This window comes from Stegostoma tigrinum, chromosome 15 (genome assembly GCF_030684315.1).
Source record: "Stegostoma tigrinum isolate sSteTig4 chromosome 15, sSteTig4.hap1, whole genome shotgun sequence".
Lineage (NCBI taxonomy): Eukaryota > Metazoa > Chordata > Chondrichthyes > Orectolobiformes > Stegostomatidae > Stegostoma > Stegostoma tigrinum.
The window spans coordinates 12,868,302-12,890,878 of NC_081368.1; the positions used below are offsets into that span (position 1 = coordinate 12,868,302).

The 22,577-nt window shown below is 43.4% G+C and overlaps 1 protein-coding gene across 1 annotated transcript in view; it reads left to right on the forward strand.

Annotated features, from left to right (window-relative positions):
* si:zfos-2326c3.2 (mitogen-activated protein kinase kinase kinase kinase 4) overlaps positions 1-22,577 on the forward strand; it is a 282,941-nt gene that overhangs the window by 60,479 nt on the left and 199,885 nt on the right. Inside the window, exon 3 of the mRNA XM_059651336.1 lies at positions 7,320-7,376. Coding sequence (XP_059507319.1) covers positions 7,320-7,376 — 57 coding nt within the window. The remainder of the gene's footprint in view (positions 1-7,319; positions 7,377-22,577) is intronic.

Below are 22,577 nucleotides of genomic sequence, written 5' to 3' on the forward strand. Positions count from 1 at the left end.
ATCAAAGAAAAAACTCAGCAATTGCTTACAATATGAAAGCGTGAAAATCCCAGTTTCAATTGTTTCCTTTCTGGGCTCTCAAGGTTAAGCAATGGGAACAGAAGTCATCACATTAAGTAAACATTATGTTATGACATATAAGTCCTAATGTTCTGCAACAAGTCTACTTTGCATAATCCATGACACTAGAGTCAAATGGAGAGAGGGTAGAGCAATGAAACAGGAGCCATCCCATTATAGTGCACTTTCCAACAGGAACCAAATCAAGAGTTTGTCAAGGAGAATTGAATTAGGAGATTTTGTCATAGGTACCATGGTGCATGTCTCACGAAGTGGCCAGTGGGGAGACATATCTGGGATTCTAAAGAAGTGAATTCCCCATTGGAAAAGACAATAGACTTTGACAATCAATTCAACTATGTTGTTAGAACTGATTATTTCTTTCCTTTGTTTGCTGGCTAAGCTAGTATATATTCTCCATCCCCGATTGTCCTGGAGAATGTGAGCCTCTTTCTTGAAGTGCTGTAGCCCTTGAGGTATAGGTGCACCCACAGCATTATGCAGAACTGAGTTCCAGGACATTGACCCGGTGACATTGAAGGAACAGTGACCTAGCCCAAGTCAGGCTGGTCTGTGACTTGGAGGGGATTGTGCAGGTCTTGGTGATTCCAATGCATGGCTTGGAAAGTGCTTACAAAGGAGCATAGTATGTTGCTGCCATGCATCTTGTCGATGATACCCACCGCTGCCATCATGGTGGTGTTGGTTGGACTGAATAGTGAAGGTAATGACTGAGGTGCCAAATTAGTAGGCTGATTTGCCCTACATGGTGTTGAAATCATTGTGTGTTGCTGGAATTTAATTTAACTGGGCAAGTGAAATATTTTCCATCACACTGTTATAGAAGTGGACAGATTTTAGGTATTAGGAGGTGAGTTAATTATTGAAGATTTCTAAGCCTCTAACCTGGCCTTGTCACTATAGTATTTCTATGGCTGGTTCAGGTCAACGGATGTTGATAGAGGGAGACTCACTGATAGTATCGCCATTGATTGTCAAGGGCAATGCTTCGCTTAGATTTTCTCAGTGCAGTCAGTAAGCATGAATCAGACCATGTGGAAATCTGAGGTCTTATAGTGTAACTAGTTAATGTTGTTAACAAACTTCAAGATATCTGTCTCAATAAGAACCCAACATTCATAGTATGCGTTGTAAGGGCTAACACACAGGAAACACTCAGGCCATATCTACTGGCTGTGTGGTCTTAGCCAGAAACTACATTAGTTGACAAATCTGACCTTCTATTCAATTTGGTAAATGCTAATACTGTGCAGGACGAGTGAGGCCAAAACTAGAGGTGCATAGGTTTTAGGTGAGAGAGGAAAGATTTAAAAGGGACCTTTTTCTCACAGAAGATGGTGAATGTATCGAATGAACTGCCAGAAGAAGTGGTGGAGGCAGATACATTTACATTTAAAAGGCATCTGGATGGGTATATAAATAGGAAGGGTTTAAACGGATATGGGCCAAATGCTGGCAATTGGAATCAGATTAATTTAAAATAACTGGTCGGCATGGATAATTTGGAGTGAAGGGTCTCTTTCTGTGAAGTACAACTCTCTGATTCTCTATGACTGGTCTTCCCATGAGGTTTCAAAAGAAAAGCAGAATCCAGTGTTTCTGTGACTTTACATCACTTCACCTGATGATCATATTTACAGATTCACATGAAGCATTTTTTCCACATTTAGAACATGAAGTCAGCAGGTGTCACGCATGACCCACATTTAACTTTTCTCAACCTCTCTGTTTTAGTACAGTGTATTTGCCTGGAGACAACAGGTGAGAATGTGTGAAGCACTTGAAGATGTTTTTGAAGGTGATGAAGTAGTGATGGTGGGAGGGAACAGGGAAAATTAGGAAAAATATGATGCCAGCCAGAAACATCGATGAGTTCTCACCTCCTCCTGATTTTCTTGGAAGCAACTTTTGTGGACTCACCCGCCAGCTTTGGGGAGCCAGATGAGGTTTTTAATGAAGCAATGAACAGACATTTTTTTAATCAATGGAAATGTTACTGAGAATCATACGACACCCACAATGGGCTGCAGAGGAGGTTTACTAGATTGATTCCAGACTTTAGACAGTTGGCTTATGAGGACAAATGAGTAGGCTGGGACAATACTTGTTGGAATTTAGATAATGAGGGGGGGAATCTTATAGAAACATATAAAATTATGCATGGAAGAGATAAGTTAAAAACAGGGAGGTTGTTTCCACTGGAGGTTGAAACTAGAACTAGGGGGGATAACTTCAAAATAAGAGGGATCAGATTTAAGACTGAGTTGAGGAAGAACTGCTTCACCCAAAGTGTTGTAAATCTGTGGAATTCCCTTCCCAAAGAAGCAGTTAGGGATACCTCACTGAGTGTTTTTAAAGCAAAGATAGATACATTTTTGAACAGTAATTAAGGGTTATGGTGAACAGGCAGGTAAGTGGAACTGAGTCCACAAAAAGATCAGCCATGATTTTATTGAATCGCAAAGCAGGCTCGATGGGCCAAATGGTCTGCTCCTGTGCTGATTTCTTATCTCCTTATGTTCTAAACAAGTAAGGAAAGGTTAGAAGTAATTTTCTTTCCTTTTGGGAACTAGGAAGTCATATTGTATTGGTCATATTGCAAGTGGTTACCTTTATAGAACCGTGTGGAATTAGTACTTTTAAGGGCTAGCAGTGATGGCCTTAAGACCTGCTTGAGTTGCAACTCCTGCCAGACAATTTCTATTGATGGTATTGGTGAAGGTCTCTCAAGGCCCCCTCTACATTCATTCAATTTTCAAATCTCAATTCTGCAGGATGATTTTTTTTCTGCTGGGACTGTAATGAAGGTTAATTCATAACACACATACCTGTTTCAACTCTGCAAACATTCTTGAGAACGTCAACAAAATAGTTCTCTTTTTTCATATTTGCCACAGTCAGTGACTTCAAGCAGATGCAGAATTGTAACAGCCTGACTGCGATGCAGGGGTAGAGAGATGTGCCAAGACAGTCAGGCATGACTACAAGGTAGGGTAGTGGTAATTCATCGGTCTCATTGCCCAGAACCCTGGGTTTATGTTCTGGCATTTGAAACCCATCACTGCAGACAGTAAAATTTGATTCTATCGAAAGCTATCTTAGTGCTGACCACTGTAAATTGTAAGAACCAATTTGGTTCACTGATACCCTCAGTTAAAGGGAAGGAATACTGCTGTCCTTACCTGGCCTAGCCTACATGTGACTCCAGACCCAAAACAATGTACATGTCTCTTAACTTCTGTCTAAGCAATAGGGATGGACAGTAAATGCTGGCCTAGCCCACATCCCATGAATGAACAAATAAAAATTTCTCAAGACCCCTCTGGTGAAATACAGAGAAAATAACTGTAAAGGGAACAGAGAAAGCTTGGAGATGATTGAGTTCTCATTTAAATAGACCATGTTCTATGTTCTGAGGCATAATTTTAAGGTGATTGGAGGAAGGTATAGGGGAGATGTCAGAGATAGTTTCTTCACACAGAGAGTGGCGGGCATGTGGAATGCGCTCCCGGCAGTGGTAGTGGAATCAGATACTTTAGAGACTTTTAAGCGACTCTTGGATAGGCACATGGAGGATAGTAAAATTTAGGGTGTGCAGGGTAGATTGACCTTAGTAAGATGATAGGTTGGCACAACATTGTGGACCGAAGGGCCTGTACTGTGCTGTATTGTTCTATGTTCTATGGTCTTGTTCTATATTGCAAGGCAGAAGCTGATACAGAAGAGATTTAACTAATAAGACTGTCCTCCAAATTTTGAAGATCATGTGGCAGTCTGAATTGGTTCCTGGGTTTTTAAGAGATCTTATTGAAGCATACAAGATTCTTTGGCGTGGCAGATAAGATGCGGAGAGCTGGTTTCCCATTGTGACAGATTCGAGGACTAGAGTCATGCTCTCAGAATAGGGGCTCACCCATATATAACACAGATGGACAAGAATTTCTTCAGTCCAGCTTGACAGTTTGTGAAATTCTTTACTGCCAAGAGCTGTAGAGGCTGGGTCATTAAGAATATTCAAGTTTTGACATAAATAGATTTTTAATCATTGAGGGATTTCAATGTTGTGAGGATAAAACAGGAAAGTGGAAGAGGATTATTAGATCAATCACGATCTCAGTGAATGGTGAGGCAAGCTCAAACAGCTGAATAGCCACCTCCTATGTCTGATGCCCTTACGGTTTCTTCTATCAAAGTATGCTTCCCATCATGGGACAGTCTAGGACCAGAGGCATAGTCTCAGAATAAAGGGGCACCAATTTAAGATTGAGATGAGGAGGAATTTCCTCCCTCAGAGAGTTGTGAGTCTTTGGAACTCCTTACCGCAGATGGCTGTGGGGACTGATTCCACGTGTACATTTAAGGCTGGAATAGATTCTTGATCAGTTAGGGAATCAGAGGTACCGGGAAAGGGCAGGAAAGTGAATGTAAGGAACTTTCGATCAGCTATGGTCCTATTGAATGATGGAGCAGTCTTGAGGGGCCAAATGGCCCACTCTTGTTCTGATTTATTGTCGTTTTATAGATAATTAGCATTTAAAGTTCAGTGGAGGCTACAGCATTGATTGTATTTGAAGATCAGTTAGACAGATTTTTGACTGACAAGACAATCAAAGGTTACATGAGACAGACAGGAAAGGAAAGTTAATGTTGCCATCCAGTCAGCCTTGATATTATTGAATGGTAGACCAGGTTCAAAGGAGCTGAATGGCTTACTCCAGCTTATGTTTTGCTCCGAATTCAAATATTCTCTACTATTTTAGAACTTCATGACATTTTGGGTTCATTTCCATAAATGCTGTGAGTTTCTTGCAAGGGATGGGACTTTTGCTGCCCTGTGACAGCTAAGACGGCAGAGCGCCCTGGGTGTGTGACAGTTGTAAACTTAACCAGATGTTCCTGCCTTTGGCCCGTAGGCTCTTTAGTTCCACAAAAGGGCAGTTTTAGCAAATGCTTGGTGAGATTAAGTTTAATGCAAAATCTGACAGGTTTTTTATTTCATCAAATGAAAATAGAGCATGACAGAATTGAGGGAGCAGTCAGATTTTCTGAAAGAGAAGTGGTCCAGCTGAGATTAGAGAATGCTGCTGAAGTTATGTCAATGAAGATGAAAAGTTAGTGTCGTTCTCTTGATGTGTTCGTTATTTTCCATGATTATGCAAAGAGAAATTGTCTGGTATAATCCTGCGAAGGGTTAAAAGGAGAAGGCAACAAAAGCAGCACTGATAATGTGAATCAGAATTTCTGCAACAATGATGATGTGCAATGAATGGGGTGAGGTAGCATAAGTAGATTTGAAGATAGTTGGGACATGGGGCTGGAAACTCAGTTATAGATAAAATAGAGCTTTGGAACTGCGCACCACCTGTTTCAGCTTGACTGAACAATCAGGAAAGGGATAGACTTTGTTGTGGGTGTAATGAGTCCTCATCATGTATGAGAAACTGTTTATTTTTGTCTGATGTCTAATCCAATAAATTCCCCCTGTTAAATTGACACCACTGTGAGGCCTAATGACCTGGATTGAGTGAGATGTGAGGTTTAAGGCAAGACTTCACAGAATCACATAATACATTTGTGATGTGGTCATGGGTGTTGCAGGGAAGGGCAATGAGAGTCAACTTCTGTCCCTGTTTCTGACATTCTCACCCTCCTCCCGTCTCTATAAGTCACAACCGTAGAATCATACCAACACCCCATTTTTCAACGCCTACCATGACCTCACACCCATCTCCACAAAATACTTAACCTTGTCCTGTGTCCTCTGTGATCCTGGGACCGTGGGGATTCTCTTCCACAAAAAGCCACAGATAGCACCTCTGAGTTCAGGAGCAGTCAGCGCTAATCAGCCTGCAGCTCTCACTGGGTGGCAATCTGCCCCTGGGGTTTTGATATGACAGGTTGCCTTAACCAGTGCCTGATTGGCATGCAGTTTGGTGAGCTTTCCCTGGAAAAGGGTGAGCAGATCCCTCATGGGCTATGCAGATTGAGATCCCGAAAGCCTTGATAAGATTCCGCCTGAAGTCTCCTGATGAAAGTTAGGTTAAGTTCTCCAGCAAATTGGTTTATAAAAATATGGGTGGAACCTTGTGGCAACAGGGGGCTTGCCCGCCAACCTGAAAGATGGCAAGGTCCCTGTGTCTGCTCTTTTCAGGAATGCTTTCCATGCCACTTCATAGGTCAGTGTGGACCTTCCTCAGCATCAAGGCCCTGAGAGCTGACCTGCCAATCTGATGTTAGCAGCTGTCTTATGCTCAACAACATCGCAGTGTTTGGCAGCGGGTACTGCGAGTCCTCAGATCGAAAAGAGCCTTGGGCAGTTGGTAACGCTAGTCACATGGGAGAGATGTGAGCATTAGGAAAGTGGATAGCCCTGAGAGGGCCCCAACGCTCCTCAACGCCACCACTTCCTGATACCAGGAACCTGATTTTCTCAGTCAGGCACATGCATTATTGCTTTCTGCAGAAAAACAAATACAGGCTTAGAGTTTGAGTACAGATCTTTGATGGAGTCTTCTTGCTGCTTCTGTTACATGTACTGCCCAGAGTGGGAACTCACAAAGAAGGTTGCTGCATGACATTGCATCCTGTAATAACATAGCTATTAGCTTAATCATACAGTTAAATGAATACACATTTTGCATGAGCAAGTGCACCATCAGTACTGCACTGAGGGAACCCCATTTAGTCCTTGTGTTACCTACGCTATAAGCTTTTGCTTACTGTCAATTTAATGTTGGCAGTGGTGAGACCCTTAATTGGCTCATAATTGCCTAGTTAAGGGTTTCAACTGATGGCAGCATGAGAAAATCATTTGCAGGCCTTCTGAGAATATTGTGTCACTGCATGCAAGCTGTTGGGAGTCATCAGTATATACAATTGAAGATCATATTATGCCTGTGAGCATTGAGGGGGTAGAAGCAATCCATTCCCTTCAACTCACTTTTTATTGTAACATAAAACGTCTCTCAGCCAATTTTTCAGTGTAGTAAGATTCTGCAATGTAATATCATCCTTTTTAATGACGCTATTACAAGTGCTGGGATATTGAATCATATTATGTTTAATGAAGAACTGTACTTTTCACAGTAACTGATTTGCGAATACGATAACTATCATTATAGTTCAAAAATATTTTTGTATTAATTGAGAGACTACACAAACAAATGTATCATTCACTGTATCTGTAAAATTCACAAGACTCGTTCCTCTCAATTCACAGTTTGCTGTCTTCCTTTCAGGGGCGTCATGTCAAGACTGGACAGCTGGCAGCGATTAAGGTCATGGATGTAACTGAGGTGAGATTTCAATTTATGGCTATGTAGGTTTCCTAACGAGTTTTAATATATGCCTACCATATTAAAAAGAATTCAGAATCGAGTGGATGTGGTGTACATGGACTTCAACAAGGCATTTGATAAGGTTCCCCATGGCAGGCTCATCCATAAAGTCAGGAGGTATGGGATACAGGGTGATTTGGCTGTCTGGATTCAGAATTGGTTGGCTGACTGGAGGCAGAGAGTGGTTGTAGATGGTAAGTATTCTGCCTGGAGGTCAGTGCTGAGTGGTGTCCCACAGGGCTCTGTTCTTGGGCCTCTGCTCTTTGTAGTTTTTATAAGTGACTTAGATGAGGAGGTTGAGGGGTGGGTTAGTATGTTTGCTGATGACACAAAGGTTGGAGGTGCCATTGATAGTATCGAGGGCTATTGCAGGCTTCAGGAAGACATTGACAGAATACAGAGCTGGGCTGAGAAATGCATATGGAGGTCAACTTGGATAAATGCGAAGTGATGCATTTTGGAAGGTTGAATTTAAATGCTGAATACAAGATTAAAGGCAGGCTTCTCGGCAGTGTGGAGGAACAGCAGGATCTTGGTGTTCAAGTGCATAGCTCCCTCAAAGTTGCCACCCAGGTGGATAAGGTTGTTAAGAAGGCATATGGTGTTTTGGCTTTCATTAACAGGGGGATCGAGTTTAAGAGCCGCGAGGTTATGCTTTAGCTCTACAAAACTCTGGTGAGACCGCACTTGGAATATTGTGTCCAGTTCTGGTCGCCCTATTATAGGAAAGATGTGGAGGCTTTGGAGAGGGTGCAAAGGAGGTTTAGCAGGATGCTGCCTGGACTGGAGGGCTTGTCTTATGAGGAGAGGTTGACTGAGCTCGGACTTTTCTCTCTGGAGAGAAGGAGGAAGAGAGGTGACCTGATCGAAGTGTACAAGGTAATGAAAGGCATGGATAGAGTCGATAGCCAGACGCTTTTCCCCAGGGCAGGATTGACTGCCACGAGGGGTCATAGTTTTAAGGTGTAAGGAGGAAGGTATAGAGGAGACGTCAGAGGGAGGTTCTTCACCCAGAGAGTGTGAGCGCATGGAATAGTTTACCTGTGGCAGTCGTGGAAGCGGAGTCATTAGTGACATTTAAACGACTGCTGGACATGCACATGGACAGCAGTGAATTGAGGCTAATGTAGGTTAGGTTATTTTATTTTTGGATTAAGATTATTACATGGCACAACATCGTGGGCCAAAGGGCCTGTACTGTGCTGTACTTTTCTATGTTCTATGCTCTATGTTCTAGTGCTCTGTATGTGAAATCTGAATGATCCGCTCTGGATATTTAAGTCTTTTGAATATTTATTTCGTCAGACTTTCTCAAAAGAGACCACGTTAACTTGGGGTGAGACAAGACTCATGCAGGGAAGCTTCCTGGGAGCACTTAATTTCCTTTGTATTACCTTCAAACATACAAGACCAAAAGCCAAATCACTTAGGACAGGGTCTTCCAATTTAGTCAGTGAATCTGGAACAGGGCGGTCTGCCTGGCATTAAGGCAGGCAAGGGAACAGAAAGGACAGACAAACTTCTGCACTTGTCCGATTGGTTTGATGTTCTCTCAGCCTGACTGGCACATAACATGTATTACTAACCGTAACACTGAGGTACAGGAAGCCATTCAACTAGAATGTTGCGGTAAAATCAGGGGATAGTTGAGTGTGGGGGATTGACACCATTTACTGTAGTAGAGAGCAAGAATCCAAATGGCTGTGTTGATTGCCTAGCGTGTGAGATATCTGCCCAGGAGAAGAAAGGGAATTTGCAATGGGAAGAAGAGATTCAGTGGTCATATTTCATGTAGGTATGAATGACCTATTTGGACCTGAGAAGGAGGTTCTGCATAAAGGGCTTGAGAAGCTAGATACTAAATCAAAAAGCAGGACCTCTAAGGTTACAATCCCTGGGTTATTACCTGACCCATGTGGACATTGGCATGGGCTTTTTTAAAAAAAGAGAGACAAATGCATGGCATAAAGACTAGTCTGGGAGGAGTGGGTTCAGGTTTGCGGGCTATTGGCACCAGTATTTTTGCAAGTATTTTTGCAAACCTTATAATTGTGGGAGTAGACAGAGTTTGAAACTCAGTACTGAAATTTGGAGCCTCATCATGAAAACAGAAATTGCAGGAAAGGGTCAGCAGGCCTGGCAGCATCTGTGGAGAGAAATCAGAGTTAATGCTTCAGGTGGAGAGATCCCTCCTCAGAGGATCTCTCTCCACAGATGTTGCCAGACCCACTGACCCTTTCCATCAGTTTGTGTTTTTTGGTTTTTGACTTACAGCATCCTTGGTTCTTTTGGGTTTTTCTCCATTGGAAAATAGTTTGATGTTTCAAAGGGTAAGAGAAAAAAAAATAGAAATTTGGGAAATGAGAATCAGAGAATGCTAGGAGGGGGACAGAGAAAATAGAACCCAGGAATACATCAAAACTCCAAAATAACAAAAAAACTAAAGACACCTGAATATGTTTAGCATTCACAAGAAAATAAACAAATTGACAGCATGATGGAAGCAAATCAGCACATTACCCATTACATAGAGCTGACTGCAAGATAACATGGGTTGTGTTTTGAATATTGAGAAGATTATCACACTCAGGGAGAAAAGGAAGCCAGGTAAAGGTGAAGGTGTAACATTTTCTAGGTGAAAGCATTCTTCTGAATTTCCCTTTCAACCTTCTGCCCTTCTCAATACGTCTATAATCCCTAGTTATTGACCCCTCTATTAAGGGGAGATTTTTTTTTCCCTATCTACCCTATCCGTGCCCCTTGTAATTTTCCATACAACAGTCAGGATCCGACTTCCCAGCCTGCTGTGCTCCAGCTGTACAATCAGCATGTATATATTGTATATAAACAATGTTAACTGCATTTTGTATGTCAGTTTGTTGCATAGCTTGTAGAACCATTAGAAGTGGTTTGCTTTGACTTTCAGAAGGTTTTCAACAAGGTCCCACAGAGACTGCCACGTAAAAGTAAAGCACATTACAGATTACAGATAGTGTACTGACACGGATAGAAGCCTAGTTGGCAGACAGAAAACGCAGAGTCGGAATAAACAAGTGTGTTTTTTTTCCCCAAGTGGCAACTAGTGTCTATTGGGGTATCTCAGGAATTAGTGCTGGAACCACTATTCACACTATATATATTCATCATTTAGATGTAATGTAACAACTAATGTAAAAACCTCAAGCTTGAAGACAGCACAAAGCTAGGTTGGAGGTTGAGCTGTTAGGAGGATGCCAAGATGATTCAGTGTGATTGAGTGATTGGGCAAATGCATCAAAGATTAAGTATAATGCTGATAAATGTGAGGTAGCCCAATTTGTCTGCAAAACCAGGAAGGCAGATTATTAAAAACCAAAGGAACTACGGATGCTGTAAACCAGGAACAAAAACAAAGTTGCTGGAAAAGTTCAACAGGTCTGGCAGCGTCTGTGGAGGAGAAAACAGAGTTAACTGAGGAGTTCTGAGGAAGGTTCACCGGACCCGAAATGTTAACTCTGTTTTCTCCTCCACAGATGCTGCCAGACCTGCTGAGCTTTTCCAGCAACTTTGTTTTTGTTTTTGTTGTTGAAGGCAGATTGTTGTCTGAATGGCATTAAATTGGGGAAAAGGGATGATGCAATCTGACCTGAGTGCCCCTGAACACCAGTTGTCGAAAGTAAGCATGCAGGTGTGGCAGACAGTGAAGAAGGCAAATGGTTTGTTGGCCTCCATATTAAGAGGACTTGAGTACAAGAGCAAGGATATCCTACTGAAATTGTGCAAGGCCTTTGTGAGACCATACCTTGACTATTGTGTGCAGTTTTGTCCCCCATATCAGAAGAAGGATGTTCTAGCTACAGAGGAATGCAGCATATATTTACCAAACCAATTTCTGGAAAGGCAGAACTCATGAACGAAGAGGGACTGGTTTGGTTAGGTCTATATTTACTGGTGTTTAGAAGAATATAGGAGAAGCTTATGGAGACCTCTAAAATTCTCATAGGAATAGACTGGGTGAATTCAGAAAAGATGTTCCTGATGGCTAGGGAGTTGAGAACCATGGGTTACAGTCTAAGGACATGGGGTAGGGTATTTAGATTAGAGATGAGGACAGATTTCTTCACCCAGATTTTGGTGAGCCTGTGGAATTCTCTACCATAGAAAATGGGTGGGACAAAAATGTTGAATGTTTTCAAGAATGAGTCAGATATAGTTCTCAGGGAGAAAGAGATTAAAGAGAATGGAGCAAATGAAAGAGCAGGGCATTGAGTTGGATGTTCAGCTACAAACATATTGAATGGCAGGGTGGGCGTGAAGGGCTGAATGGCCACCTTCTGATGTTATTTTCTATGTTTCCGTATTTTCATTGCATTTTATACCGATGGAATAGATGACATTTTCAAAATAGGACACATGTTTATGCACAGTATTTGGGTTAGCATCCAAGTAGATAGTTGCATACTCATGTAAACTGTAACAGATCTGTTCTTAACCTTTGTGTATAAGATCCTGAATGGCTTTGACAAGGTGAATGTGGAAAGGACATCATTTGTTTAGCTGTTGAATTTTACAAATGGGCTTTGGAAACGCACTGTGCATGAAGGTGAAAACTTTCTAAAGTTGGCCAAGAAGTCATCAATCATTGTTAATTGCACTAGCAATTGGCAGACCAGTGCTTCAGTTATTGGAACGTGTTCAGGCATATCGATCAATCAACAGAACTATAGTTACTCAAAGGGCAACAAAAGCAGCAATTAATTGTACATTGTGTCCTAGTGATGACTGGATGCGCTGTCCATGAAATCCAGAGGGGCCGTGTCCATTCATTCCCGCTCTCAGATTCTGGCACTGTTTTCGCAATGCCTTCTGGGATACTTTGTTGCTTGCATTTGGTGAAGTTGACTGAATTCCAGGATTGGTTCAGGGATGAAGAGTATTTTGACTCCATCTGTAGCAAGGTCTTAAGGGAGTTTTCTTTATAAATGTCAGAAACCCCACGACACCAGGTTGTAGTCCAACAGATTTATTTGAAAACACAAGCTTTCAGAGCCTTGGGCTCCTCCACTTTATAAATGTCTAACAAGGAAACAAGAGCCATTCAGGCCACAGCAACTGCTTTGAACTGCAAAGAATGCATGTATGTTAAAAACAAGGATAGAATAGGGATAAAATGTTGGCCAGAGGTTATGCTGCAGAAAATCCCTCTTTTGAGCTCAGCTCCAGTTCAGAAACTGCTTACAGATAAGAATGAGTAATGCGACTTCCGGCCACACCAAGCTGCTCCTGCTGGGGTCACATCATTTCCTCTTCACTGAGTGCACATTGCGTTGCCTTGCTCCTCTTTCTCACACAGCATCCTTCCTCGCCTTCACAGGAAGCCAGGATCTGGGTCATTTTCCTCTCACTGTTAAGCTAATGGGAAAGTGGTTAGAATTGAGTCTTCCAGTGATGGATTGCTTTCGATATTTTAATTGCATTTGACAGAGCAAATGTTATCACCAGCAAAGAGAAAAAGAACCCAAGCCCCACTGCGGTGAGTGAAATAGTCCCTGTGATTGAAAGCAGCGTGCAAGCAGGCAGAGAGATCCCTTCACTGAGGGTTGGAACTCTTATTTGACTCTTCACACAAGCGGTCTATATTGTGCATTCAGTTTGACAAGAAGGCGAAGAGCATGGTATCACATCATGCGTGGTTAGTATTCTCTCAACTGTGGGTAGATGAGATCAGCATTCATTCAGGTCAAACTGAAATGTGGTGAGCGATGACTTCTCATTGAACCCAGCCGAGATGTACAGCTTGTTGTATTTTTGTCCAACATGCATTTGCTGGCTTTATCTGGCGTTCAAGTTTGTTTCTTTCACAAGCTAGTTCAAATTCTTCACAGCTCTATGCCCCTGAATGTGCCAAAGTTCAAACGGGCCAACATCCTAGCTTGTGTGCTTCACAGTTCCCTTTCCGTTTTCAGGTCTCTTATCTGGTTGTGGTCTGCTGTCTTGGTTGTTGCCAGCAACCCAAGCTCCACCTACGTAAGGACATTTGGAGCATAATTTTCAGTTTAAAGACAGTCAAGATGGATTTGTTGCCCACGCATAGAGTCACAGAGTTGTATGGCGCAGAAACAGACCCTTTGGTCCAACTCGCCCGTGCTGACCAGATATCCTAAATTAATACAGCCCCATTTGCCAGCATTTGGCCCATATCCCTCTAAACTTTTTCCATTCATGTACCCATCCAGATGCCTTTTAAACGCTATGATCGTACCAGCCTCCACCACTTCCACTGGCGGTTCATTTCATACGTGCACCAACCTCTGTGTGAAAATATTTACCTCTTAGGAAGCTTTTAAATCTTTCCTTCTCACCTTAAACCTATGTCCTCTCTTTTTGGACTCCCCACCCCAGGGAAAAGACCTTGCCTGAGCACCCAATCCATGCCCCTCAGGCTTGTATAAACCTCTGTAAGGATATCCCTCAGCCTCTGACGCTCCATGGAAAATGTTTGGACCACTTTCTCAGGAAGGACACAGTACAAGATTGAAGAAGCTAACACTGGAGGGGAGGTCTTGGCACAGTGGTAACATCCCTGGGCTAGTAATCCAACAGCCTGGAATAATATTCCAAGGGCAGGGGTTCAAATCTCACATTGGTAAAGGATGAAATTGAAAAAGCTAGTCTAATGGTGGCTAAGTAGTTACTATCACTTGTGAAAAATCCAAGCGGTAAAGAAATACCATTCAGGAGAGGAAATCTGACATTTGGAGGACAGCTCAGGAACAGCCCTTTTGGCTCACCATGTCTGTGCCATCCATGATTCCATTCGAAACCAATCCCATCGACCTGAAAGTAGTCCATATCCCTCCGTTTTCTGCCTGTTCAGGCATCTGTCTAAGTGCATCTTAAATATTATTATCATATCTGCTTCTACCATCTTCCAGGTAACTGCCACCCTCTGTCTAAAAAACAAATTCCTTGTACATCTCCTTTAAATCTTTCCCCTCTCACCTTAAAGAATAGCCCCCTAATATTTGACATTTCCAGTCTGGGAAAGAAAATCTGTCTATCTGCCCTGTCAATGACTCTCAAAATTTTCTAGACTTCCATTGGGTCACCCCTCAGCCTCCGATGCTGTCAAGAAAACAATCCAAGTTCATCCAACCTCTCCTTGTAGCTAATACGCTCCAATCCGGACAATATCCTTGTGAAACAAAAACCAAAGAACTGCGGATGCTGGAGATCAGAAACAAAAACACAAACTGTTGGAAATCTCAGCAGATCTGGCAGCATATGTGGGAAGAAATCAGAGTTAACTTTGGGTCCAGTGACCCTTTTCAGAACATAAGTTGTTGTTGTCATATCATGGTTAACCTCTTTTGCACCCTCTCTACATCCTTCCTCATATGTGATGACCAGACCTGCACACAATACTTCATATGTGGTCTAACTAAAGTTTTATGCAACTACCGGATTTACCTGGTCTGACCTAAACAAGACTCCAAATTTCTTTGGAAGTTCTGAAAAACATGAACTCTGTTTCTGTCTCTACAATGCTGCCAAACCTGCTGAGTTTCTCCAATGTTCTGTGTCTACTCCAGATCTACTGGCTCTTAACAGTTCACTCGGCAATTAGAGATGGGCAATAAGTACTGGCCTAGCCACTGAAATCCACAGTTCATGAGCATTTTTTTTTAAATGTGATGTATCATTTTGTCTTTTCTTAACACAAATAGGGGAAGGACGGATGTCTGAGGGCATGTGAGGTGAGGGAGGGGCTGCATTTGTAAAATGACAAACATGTTTTGAGGCATATAAAATAATCAGATGGTTAGATAGGGTGGATAGGGAGAGCCTTTTTCCTAGGATAGTGACGGCGAGCACGAGGGGGCACAGCTTTAAATTGAGGGGTGAAAGATATAGGACAGATGTCAGAGGTAGTTTCTTTACTCAGAGAGTAGTAAGGGAATGGAACGCTTTGCCTGCAACGGTAGTAGATTCACAAACTTTAGGTACGCTTAATTCGTCATTGGACAAGCATATGGACGTACATGGAATAGTGTAGGTTAGATGGGCTTCAGATTGGTATGACAGGTCGGCACAACATCAAACGCCGAAGGGCCTGTACTGTGCTGCAATGTTCTATGTTCTATGTTCTATGTTAACCTTTTCAAGTGGAATACAATTTACACACAGCAGTCAGGATGGGTCCAAATGGCATTGGGAAAACAGAAAAGAAATTGTTCCTTTTTTGTGCACGCTAGTTTTTGTTTATGGGCTGAGAGGAGCTAAATGTGAGAAGTCTGAAGAAATTCCATTTTGGACAGTGGGTGATTTCCCAACCTCAGCTGGGGAATTTTATATTTCGGTGATCGCCTTTGCCTCCTCTGTTTGTTTGTGCAGCTGGTGTAGGCGACAAGAATAGTTGGGTGATGGACATGTTTCCGGGCAGTGTTTGTGATCTGGTTGTGTGTTCAGCCTTTTTGTTATATCCTTTTTGTTCTTGAAGCAACCAGTGGCCAAACCCCAAGAGACATGTTTTGCAAGATGCCAACAAGGCACACAGTTCATCCATATGGTCCAGCAGAGGTCAAAGTACTTGGCCAACGATGTAAGATCTGCTGGACTGGAGTTAGTGTACAACATTTGGGAGAATGGGAAGGGGGGGATGAAAACATTTGAAGTGAGGCAATAGTCCCTATGGTTGGCAGAAAGCCCAAATCCTGCAACAAACAACTTGAATCAGTAAAGTGACCACAATGTAGTGTGTTGAGGTTTCTGATGTTGCAGTGGTAGTGCCCTTATTTCTGGGATAGAGACCCAGGTTCAAATCCCATCTGCTTCAGATGTGTGTAACAACATCTCTGAGTAGGTTGATTAAAATATGTCCACACTACGAAAGAGGCAATTAATGAGTTACTATTTTCCGGGTGGTGCAGTCGGTCAGTATTCAGTACTTACATGGCAGCACAGACGCCTGTAAAATGCCAAGATTGTGAGGTCAATCCCCAACAAGAGCTGCTTTTAGGCCTCTTTCGGTGCAATGATTCCGTTCCTGTCTCAGAGGTCGTAGATATGAGTCCAAGTCCCACCTCCTCGAGAGCTGTGGACTGACATCTCTGAACAGTTTGACTAGAAAATATCTGAAACAGTGTGGTGTATTTTACAAAGGTGTTATATCAGTTCTACACTCCTTTCCTCACATACTGCGCGGTCATCTAACTTTGGTCAGACTTCACTGCAGAACACTTTAGAATTAGAATTAGAATTAGGTTTTATTGTCATGTGTACTCAAGTACAGGGATAGAGATGTATATTGAGAATTCTACAAAGTCACCATTCCTTGTGTCATCTTAGGCACAAAGAAGAAAAATAAAGAAATAAGTTAGAAGTTTGACATTGCAGCTCTTCCCAGCATAACATAGACAAAGTAAGAAGTTTAGCTATGGCCTTCATGCTGGGCTTTGCCCATGAGGGCTCACACTCGCACTCACACTCCCTGCGCTGGGAATGCTCTTCTCTGCGCTGCCTTCTCACCGCCCCCTGTCAGTGCCCACCAGGGGTTCACTGACCACCTCCTGCCAGTGCCCACCCGGGGCTCACTGACCACCTCGTGCCAGTATACACCCAGGGCTCACTGACCGCTCCCTGCCAGTATACACCCGGGGCTCACTGACCACCTCGTGCCAATATACACCCGGGGCTCACTGACCAACCCCTGTCAGTATACACCTGGGGCTCACTGACCGCTCCCTGCCAGAATCCACCCGGGACTCACTGACTGCCCCCTGCCACTACCCACCCAGGGATCACTAATCACCACCTGCCAGTGCCCACTCAGGGCTCACTGACCGCCCCCGCCAGTGCCCACCCGGGGCTCACTAACCGCCCCCTGCAAGTATCCACCTGGGGCTCACTGACTGCCCCCTGCCAGTGCCCACCCGGGGCTCAGTGACTGCCCCCAGCCAGTGTGCACCTGGTGCTCACTGACCGCACCCTGCCAGAATCCACCCGGGGCTCACTAACCGCCCCCTGCCAGTGCCCACCCAGGGCTCACTGACTGCCCCCTGCCAGTGCCCCCCCAGGGCTCAGTGACTGCCCTCAGCCAGTGCCCACCCAGGGCTCACTGACCATCCCCAACCAGTATCCAGCCAGGGCTCACTAACCGCACCCTGCCAGTGCCCACCTGGGGCTCACTAATCACCCCCTGCCAGTGCCCACTCGGGGCTCACTGACCGCCCCCAGCCAATGCCCACCCAGGGCTCACTGACCATCCCCAGCCAGTATCCAGCTGGGGCTCACTGACTGCCCCCCTGCCAATGCCTACCAGGGGCTCACTGACCACCTCCTGCCAGTATCCACCCAGGGTTCACTGACTGCCCCCAGCCAGTGCCCATCCGGGGCTCACTGATCGCCCCTGTCAGTGGCTACCAGTGGCTCACTGACTGCCCCCTGCCAGTATACAGCTGGGGCTCACTGACCGTCCCCTGCCAGTGCCCACCTGGGGGTCACTGACCATCTCACTGCCAACTGCTCTGGCCCATGACGATGGTGCCAAGCGTTGGAGTCCCAACTGCCTTACTAGCTGCCTCCTTGCCGTGCACCAACTGCTGCCGAGCTCTGGACCCTGTTCTCTCTCCAGAAGATAAGCGAGAAAAGAACTAAAATACTGAGAGAAAGAGAATAAAACGAGAAAAGAAGAAGAAAAAATAGACAGAGTGCACGAGCCCTGGTCTCAGAGCGCAGACACTGCCTACTCATTGACACTGACTTAGGACCTCTGTGAGGGGCGCTATATAACTGCGAGTGATTCTTACTTTTCTGTTGATAGGCTATTGTCAATTATTTGGGTGCTCTGTGAAGAGCTGCCAATGCTTTTCAGAGATTTGTGTGGATATCTTGTCAGCCCATTGCCTTACCACTGGTGCAGTGCTTCACACTACAGCAGGGATGCAAGTTTAAAGCCTTTCTTACATTTTTATCTCCTGGAACAATCTGCACTCCAAAATCATAGTTTTTTTTTAAAAAAGCACAAAAGCCACTGCAACACTGGCAATATAAACAGCACAAAAGAAGAAAGAACTCCACAAGTCTGGCAGCATCTGCGATGGGGAAAGTCAAGTTAACACTAGGAATGATTCTATCTACCAGCTGAAGAAACTGTGGTAACCCCAGCACAGCTGTTATGCAGTAGATCTTTCTAATTCCCCCTCGCTGTCAATCTCTCAGCAATTTCAGTGGGGCAGCAAATTCTATGTCCTAGAAGTAATGAGTTTTCTTGTGAGTTCCTTAATAGTCTTAACAGTGACTATCCTATACACATATTCACTGTAATGTGGTTGACCCTTAACAGCCCTCTGGGCAGTTAGGGATGGGCAATAAATGCTACCCCAGCCACTGACGCCCTCATCCTGTTAATGAATAAAGGAGAAATGACCCTTTAGATATATGATTGCAAATGAAAATCTTGAACATTGGTCATTCAATAGGATTGTTCATCTCTTTATAATAAATATATACTACAGGACATCCCATAGACTGCAATGAGTTGCTATTTTGCACCAGATGTTTAGTTTAAATATAAACAGATTAATAAAAAATTGAATGCTGACAACTCGACTGACATTTGGATGACCTCGTGTCCTTTCTTGACTCCCGTATGATTAAACTGTCCTGTAATCTGATTTGAGCTCTACCTTCATTCAGAAGGTCAGGAGGAATGGGATACAGGGGAACTTAGCTGCTTGGATACAGAATTGGCTGGCCAACAGAAGACAGCGAGTGGTAGTAGAAGGAAAATATTCTGCCTGGAAGTCAGTGGTGAGTGGGGTTCCACAGGGCTCTGTCCTTGGGCCTCTACTGTTTGTAATTTTTATTAATGACTTGGACGAGGGAATTGAAGGATGGGTCAGCAAGTTTGCAGACGACACAAAGGTCGGAGGTGTCGTTGACAGTGTAGAGGGCTGTTGTAGGCTGCAGCGGGACATTGACAGGATGCAGAGATGGGCTGAGAGGTGGCAGATGGAGTTCAACCTGGATAAATGCGAGGTGATGCATTTTGGAAGGTCGAATTTGAAAGCTGAGTACAGGATTAAGGATAGGATTCTTGGCAGCGTGGAGGAACAGAGGGATCTTGGTGTGCAGATACATAGATCCCTTAAAATGGCCACCCAAGTGGACAGGGTTGTTAAGAAAGCATATGGTGTTTTGGCTTTCATTAACAGGGGGATTGAGTTTAAGAGTCGTGAGATCTTGTTGCAGCTCTATAAAACTTTGGTTAGACCGCACTTGGAATACTGCGTCCAGTTCTGGGCGCCCTATTATAGGAAAGATGTGGATGCTTTGGAGAGGGTTCAGAGGAGGTTTACCAGGATGCTGCCTGGACTGGAGGGCTTATCTTATGAAGAGAGGTTGACTGAGCTCGGTCTCTTTTCATTGGAGAAAAGGAGGAGGAGAGGGGACCTAATTGAGGTATACAAGATAATGAGAGGCATAGATAGAGTCGATAGCCAGAGACTATTTCCCAGGGCAGAAATGGCTAGCACGAGGGGTCATAGTTTTAAGCTGGTTGGTGGAAAGTATAGAGGGGATGTCAGAGGCAGGTTCTTTACGCAGAGAGTTGTGAGAGCATGGAATGCGTTGCCAGCAGCAGTTGTGGAAGCAAGGTCATTGGGGTCATTTAAGAGACTGCTGGACATGCATATGGTCACAGAAATTTGAGGGTGCATCCATGAGGATCAATGGTCGGCACAACATTGTGGGCTGAAGGGCCTGTTCTGTGCTGTACTGTTCTATGTTCTATGTTCTATGTTCTAACTTGAACCAATGTGCATTTTGCAAAAAGTTATAATAGGTATCTGGGATTTCTTGCACTTCACAATTGCATATGCCAGTGACTTCTTTTCCTCTGGCATAAATCGCTCCCCAATTTAAGGTGTTGGAATTTTTAACCCATTACCCATATCTACTGGTGTAAAGGTCAATTTTGTGTTAAAAAGTGACACTTTTATTCGGCCATAAAATCGTACGTCTCATATAGCTCATAAATATCGAGCCTAGTTTTTAAAGATTCAAACTTCTGTTATGTTTAATAATTATTCAGCAGTTATTATTACAGTTTATTAGTTTTAGAAGCTTGTACTGGAACCTTTCAATTGTCCTTCCACCACTTCCAGCAGCAATCTCCCACTCAAACAACAAGACTAATGCCTACCACACCGTTTATCATGATGCCTTTGCAAAGGTAAAACATGAACGCAGCTCAAATTTAACTGGAGGAAATGGCAGCAGCAAGCATTGATGGACATCAGCAGAATGGTCAGATATGACCCTCAGTAAAGCGAGGAAATTCTGGGTTCTAGAATTCAAGGACAATGTTGGGTGGTGCACAAGGTTTGCGGACAGGTACAATTCTGAATTCATTGAAGAACAGATATTTCACACTCCCTACCACCCAAACTCAATGGTGAAATCGTCAACCGATGTTGTCAACCAAACTCGAGAGAAGTTTGCTGCGTTGCAAGGGGAGTTAGATACATGTACAGAGAGGCTATGCATCAGTTATATAGGGCACTGGTGAGGCCACATCTCATGTACTGTGTACAGCATTGGTCCCCTTATTTAAGTCAGATTGTAAATGCATGAGAAGCAATCAAACGACAAAACGAAAGGGCAAGTTGTCTTATGAGGAGAGGTTGACCAATTTAGGCTTGTCAGATCTGGAGTGGGGAAAGGGAATTCAAGTCTGAGGGCCTTGGGGAGTTATCAGATCCTGGGTGTTAGATCCTGGGTGTCAAGTCTAGTGGTAGGACAGGGGGTTTTGTCTGGGGTCAGTGGGTTCTTGGGTCTGGAGTGTGGTTTACGGATGCAGAAGGTCAAGTGCCACTGCTACTCTGGATGATAAAGCAAGTATTACTCATACAGCACCATCCCAATTCACTTAACCTCTGCAATTATCGCTGGGTTCAAATGCAGTCCAGCATCTTTACAGCTGCAATTAAAAATAAATATTCCATGGGTTCCCTGGGCTTTTACTTTTTCACTGTGCATCAACAAGCTTTGGTTTTGAGTTGGTCACAGTCTGTCTTTCACAATGTACTTGAGACTGTCACAATTGCAATTTATCCCATGTCTTTCATTTCACTGCCAGCTGCACTTCTTTTGCAATTTCTTCAAAAGGAAGACTCAAACATCCGAGATTTCAGTCCCACTTCTTCAACTTTTCACACAACAAGCTGCTATTTTCAGAAGAGGATCATTTACTTGCAATCTGCTGCCTTGATTTGTAACAATGTTTAGCTCCTCACAGATTTAATTTGCTTTCCGGTTCCGGAATTCTCCCGGTGTACTTGGAAAAGATAACAAGACAATGAAAAAATGTCACCTGTGACATGGTTTGCTTCTTGAGGACTATAAAAGAAAAATCAATTACACATTTCCAGGTCAACTGAATTTTGCAGTTCCTTGTTAAATACTATGGCCAGTGTGAACCTGAAGAAAGGTCCTCTTTCTTCCTTGATATTGACAGAACCGCTGTGCATTTGCAGTATTTTTTTATTTGGTTGCATTGTGAGGCCACTCATTCATCTGCTCTGCCTCTACTTAAAGAAACATTAAGAAGAAGAAAACATTATTAAACTCCTGAAGCACCTTCTACCATAATATGATAATGGCTGATCTATATTTCCAATTCTAACCACCCATCTCAGCTCCTCAATAAAAATCTAGTGATCTTGACTTTATTTGTTGTGCAATAATATATTGTTCTTTTCTGAAAAAGACAGCTTCACATTACTACCACCCTTTTTGCATCAGTTCTCTGCTTTTAGGATCATGATCCCGAGCCCTAAACTCCCCCATCAGAAAATGATTATTCTGAATTGCCTTTTCAAATCTTTTCAAACTCATAAAGACCTGAGTTAAATTATTCCTTAGCCTTCTATATTGCAGGGAATAGAATCTCAGTTTTTATAATCTCTCCTCACAGTCTAGCTTTCGAAGCCTCACTAATTAAAGGTGGTAAAAGCGAATTGTGAAGCCCAAGAAAGCTGCAAATGCATTATAGGGTATCCCTGAGGATTTCACTCTTCTGTTTTATTAACCTACTGCTACAGCAACGCAGCGGAGTCATCACTCATCACTCATTTAAAATTTTGGCAATGAATCATTTGGAAGCACCTTAAAAGCATT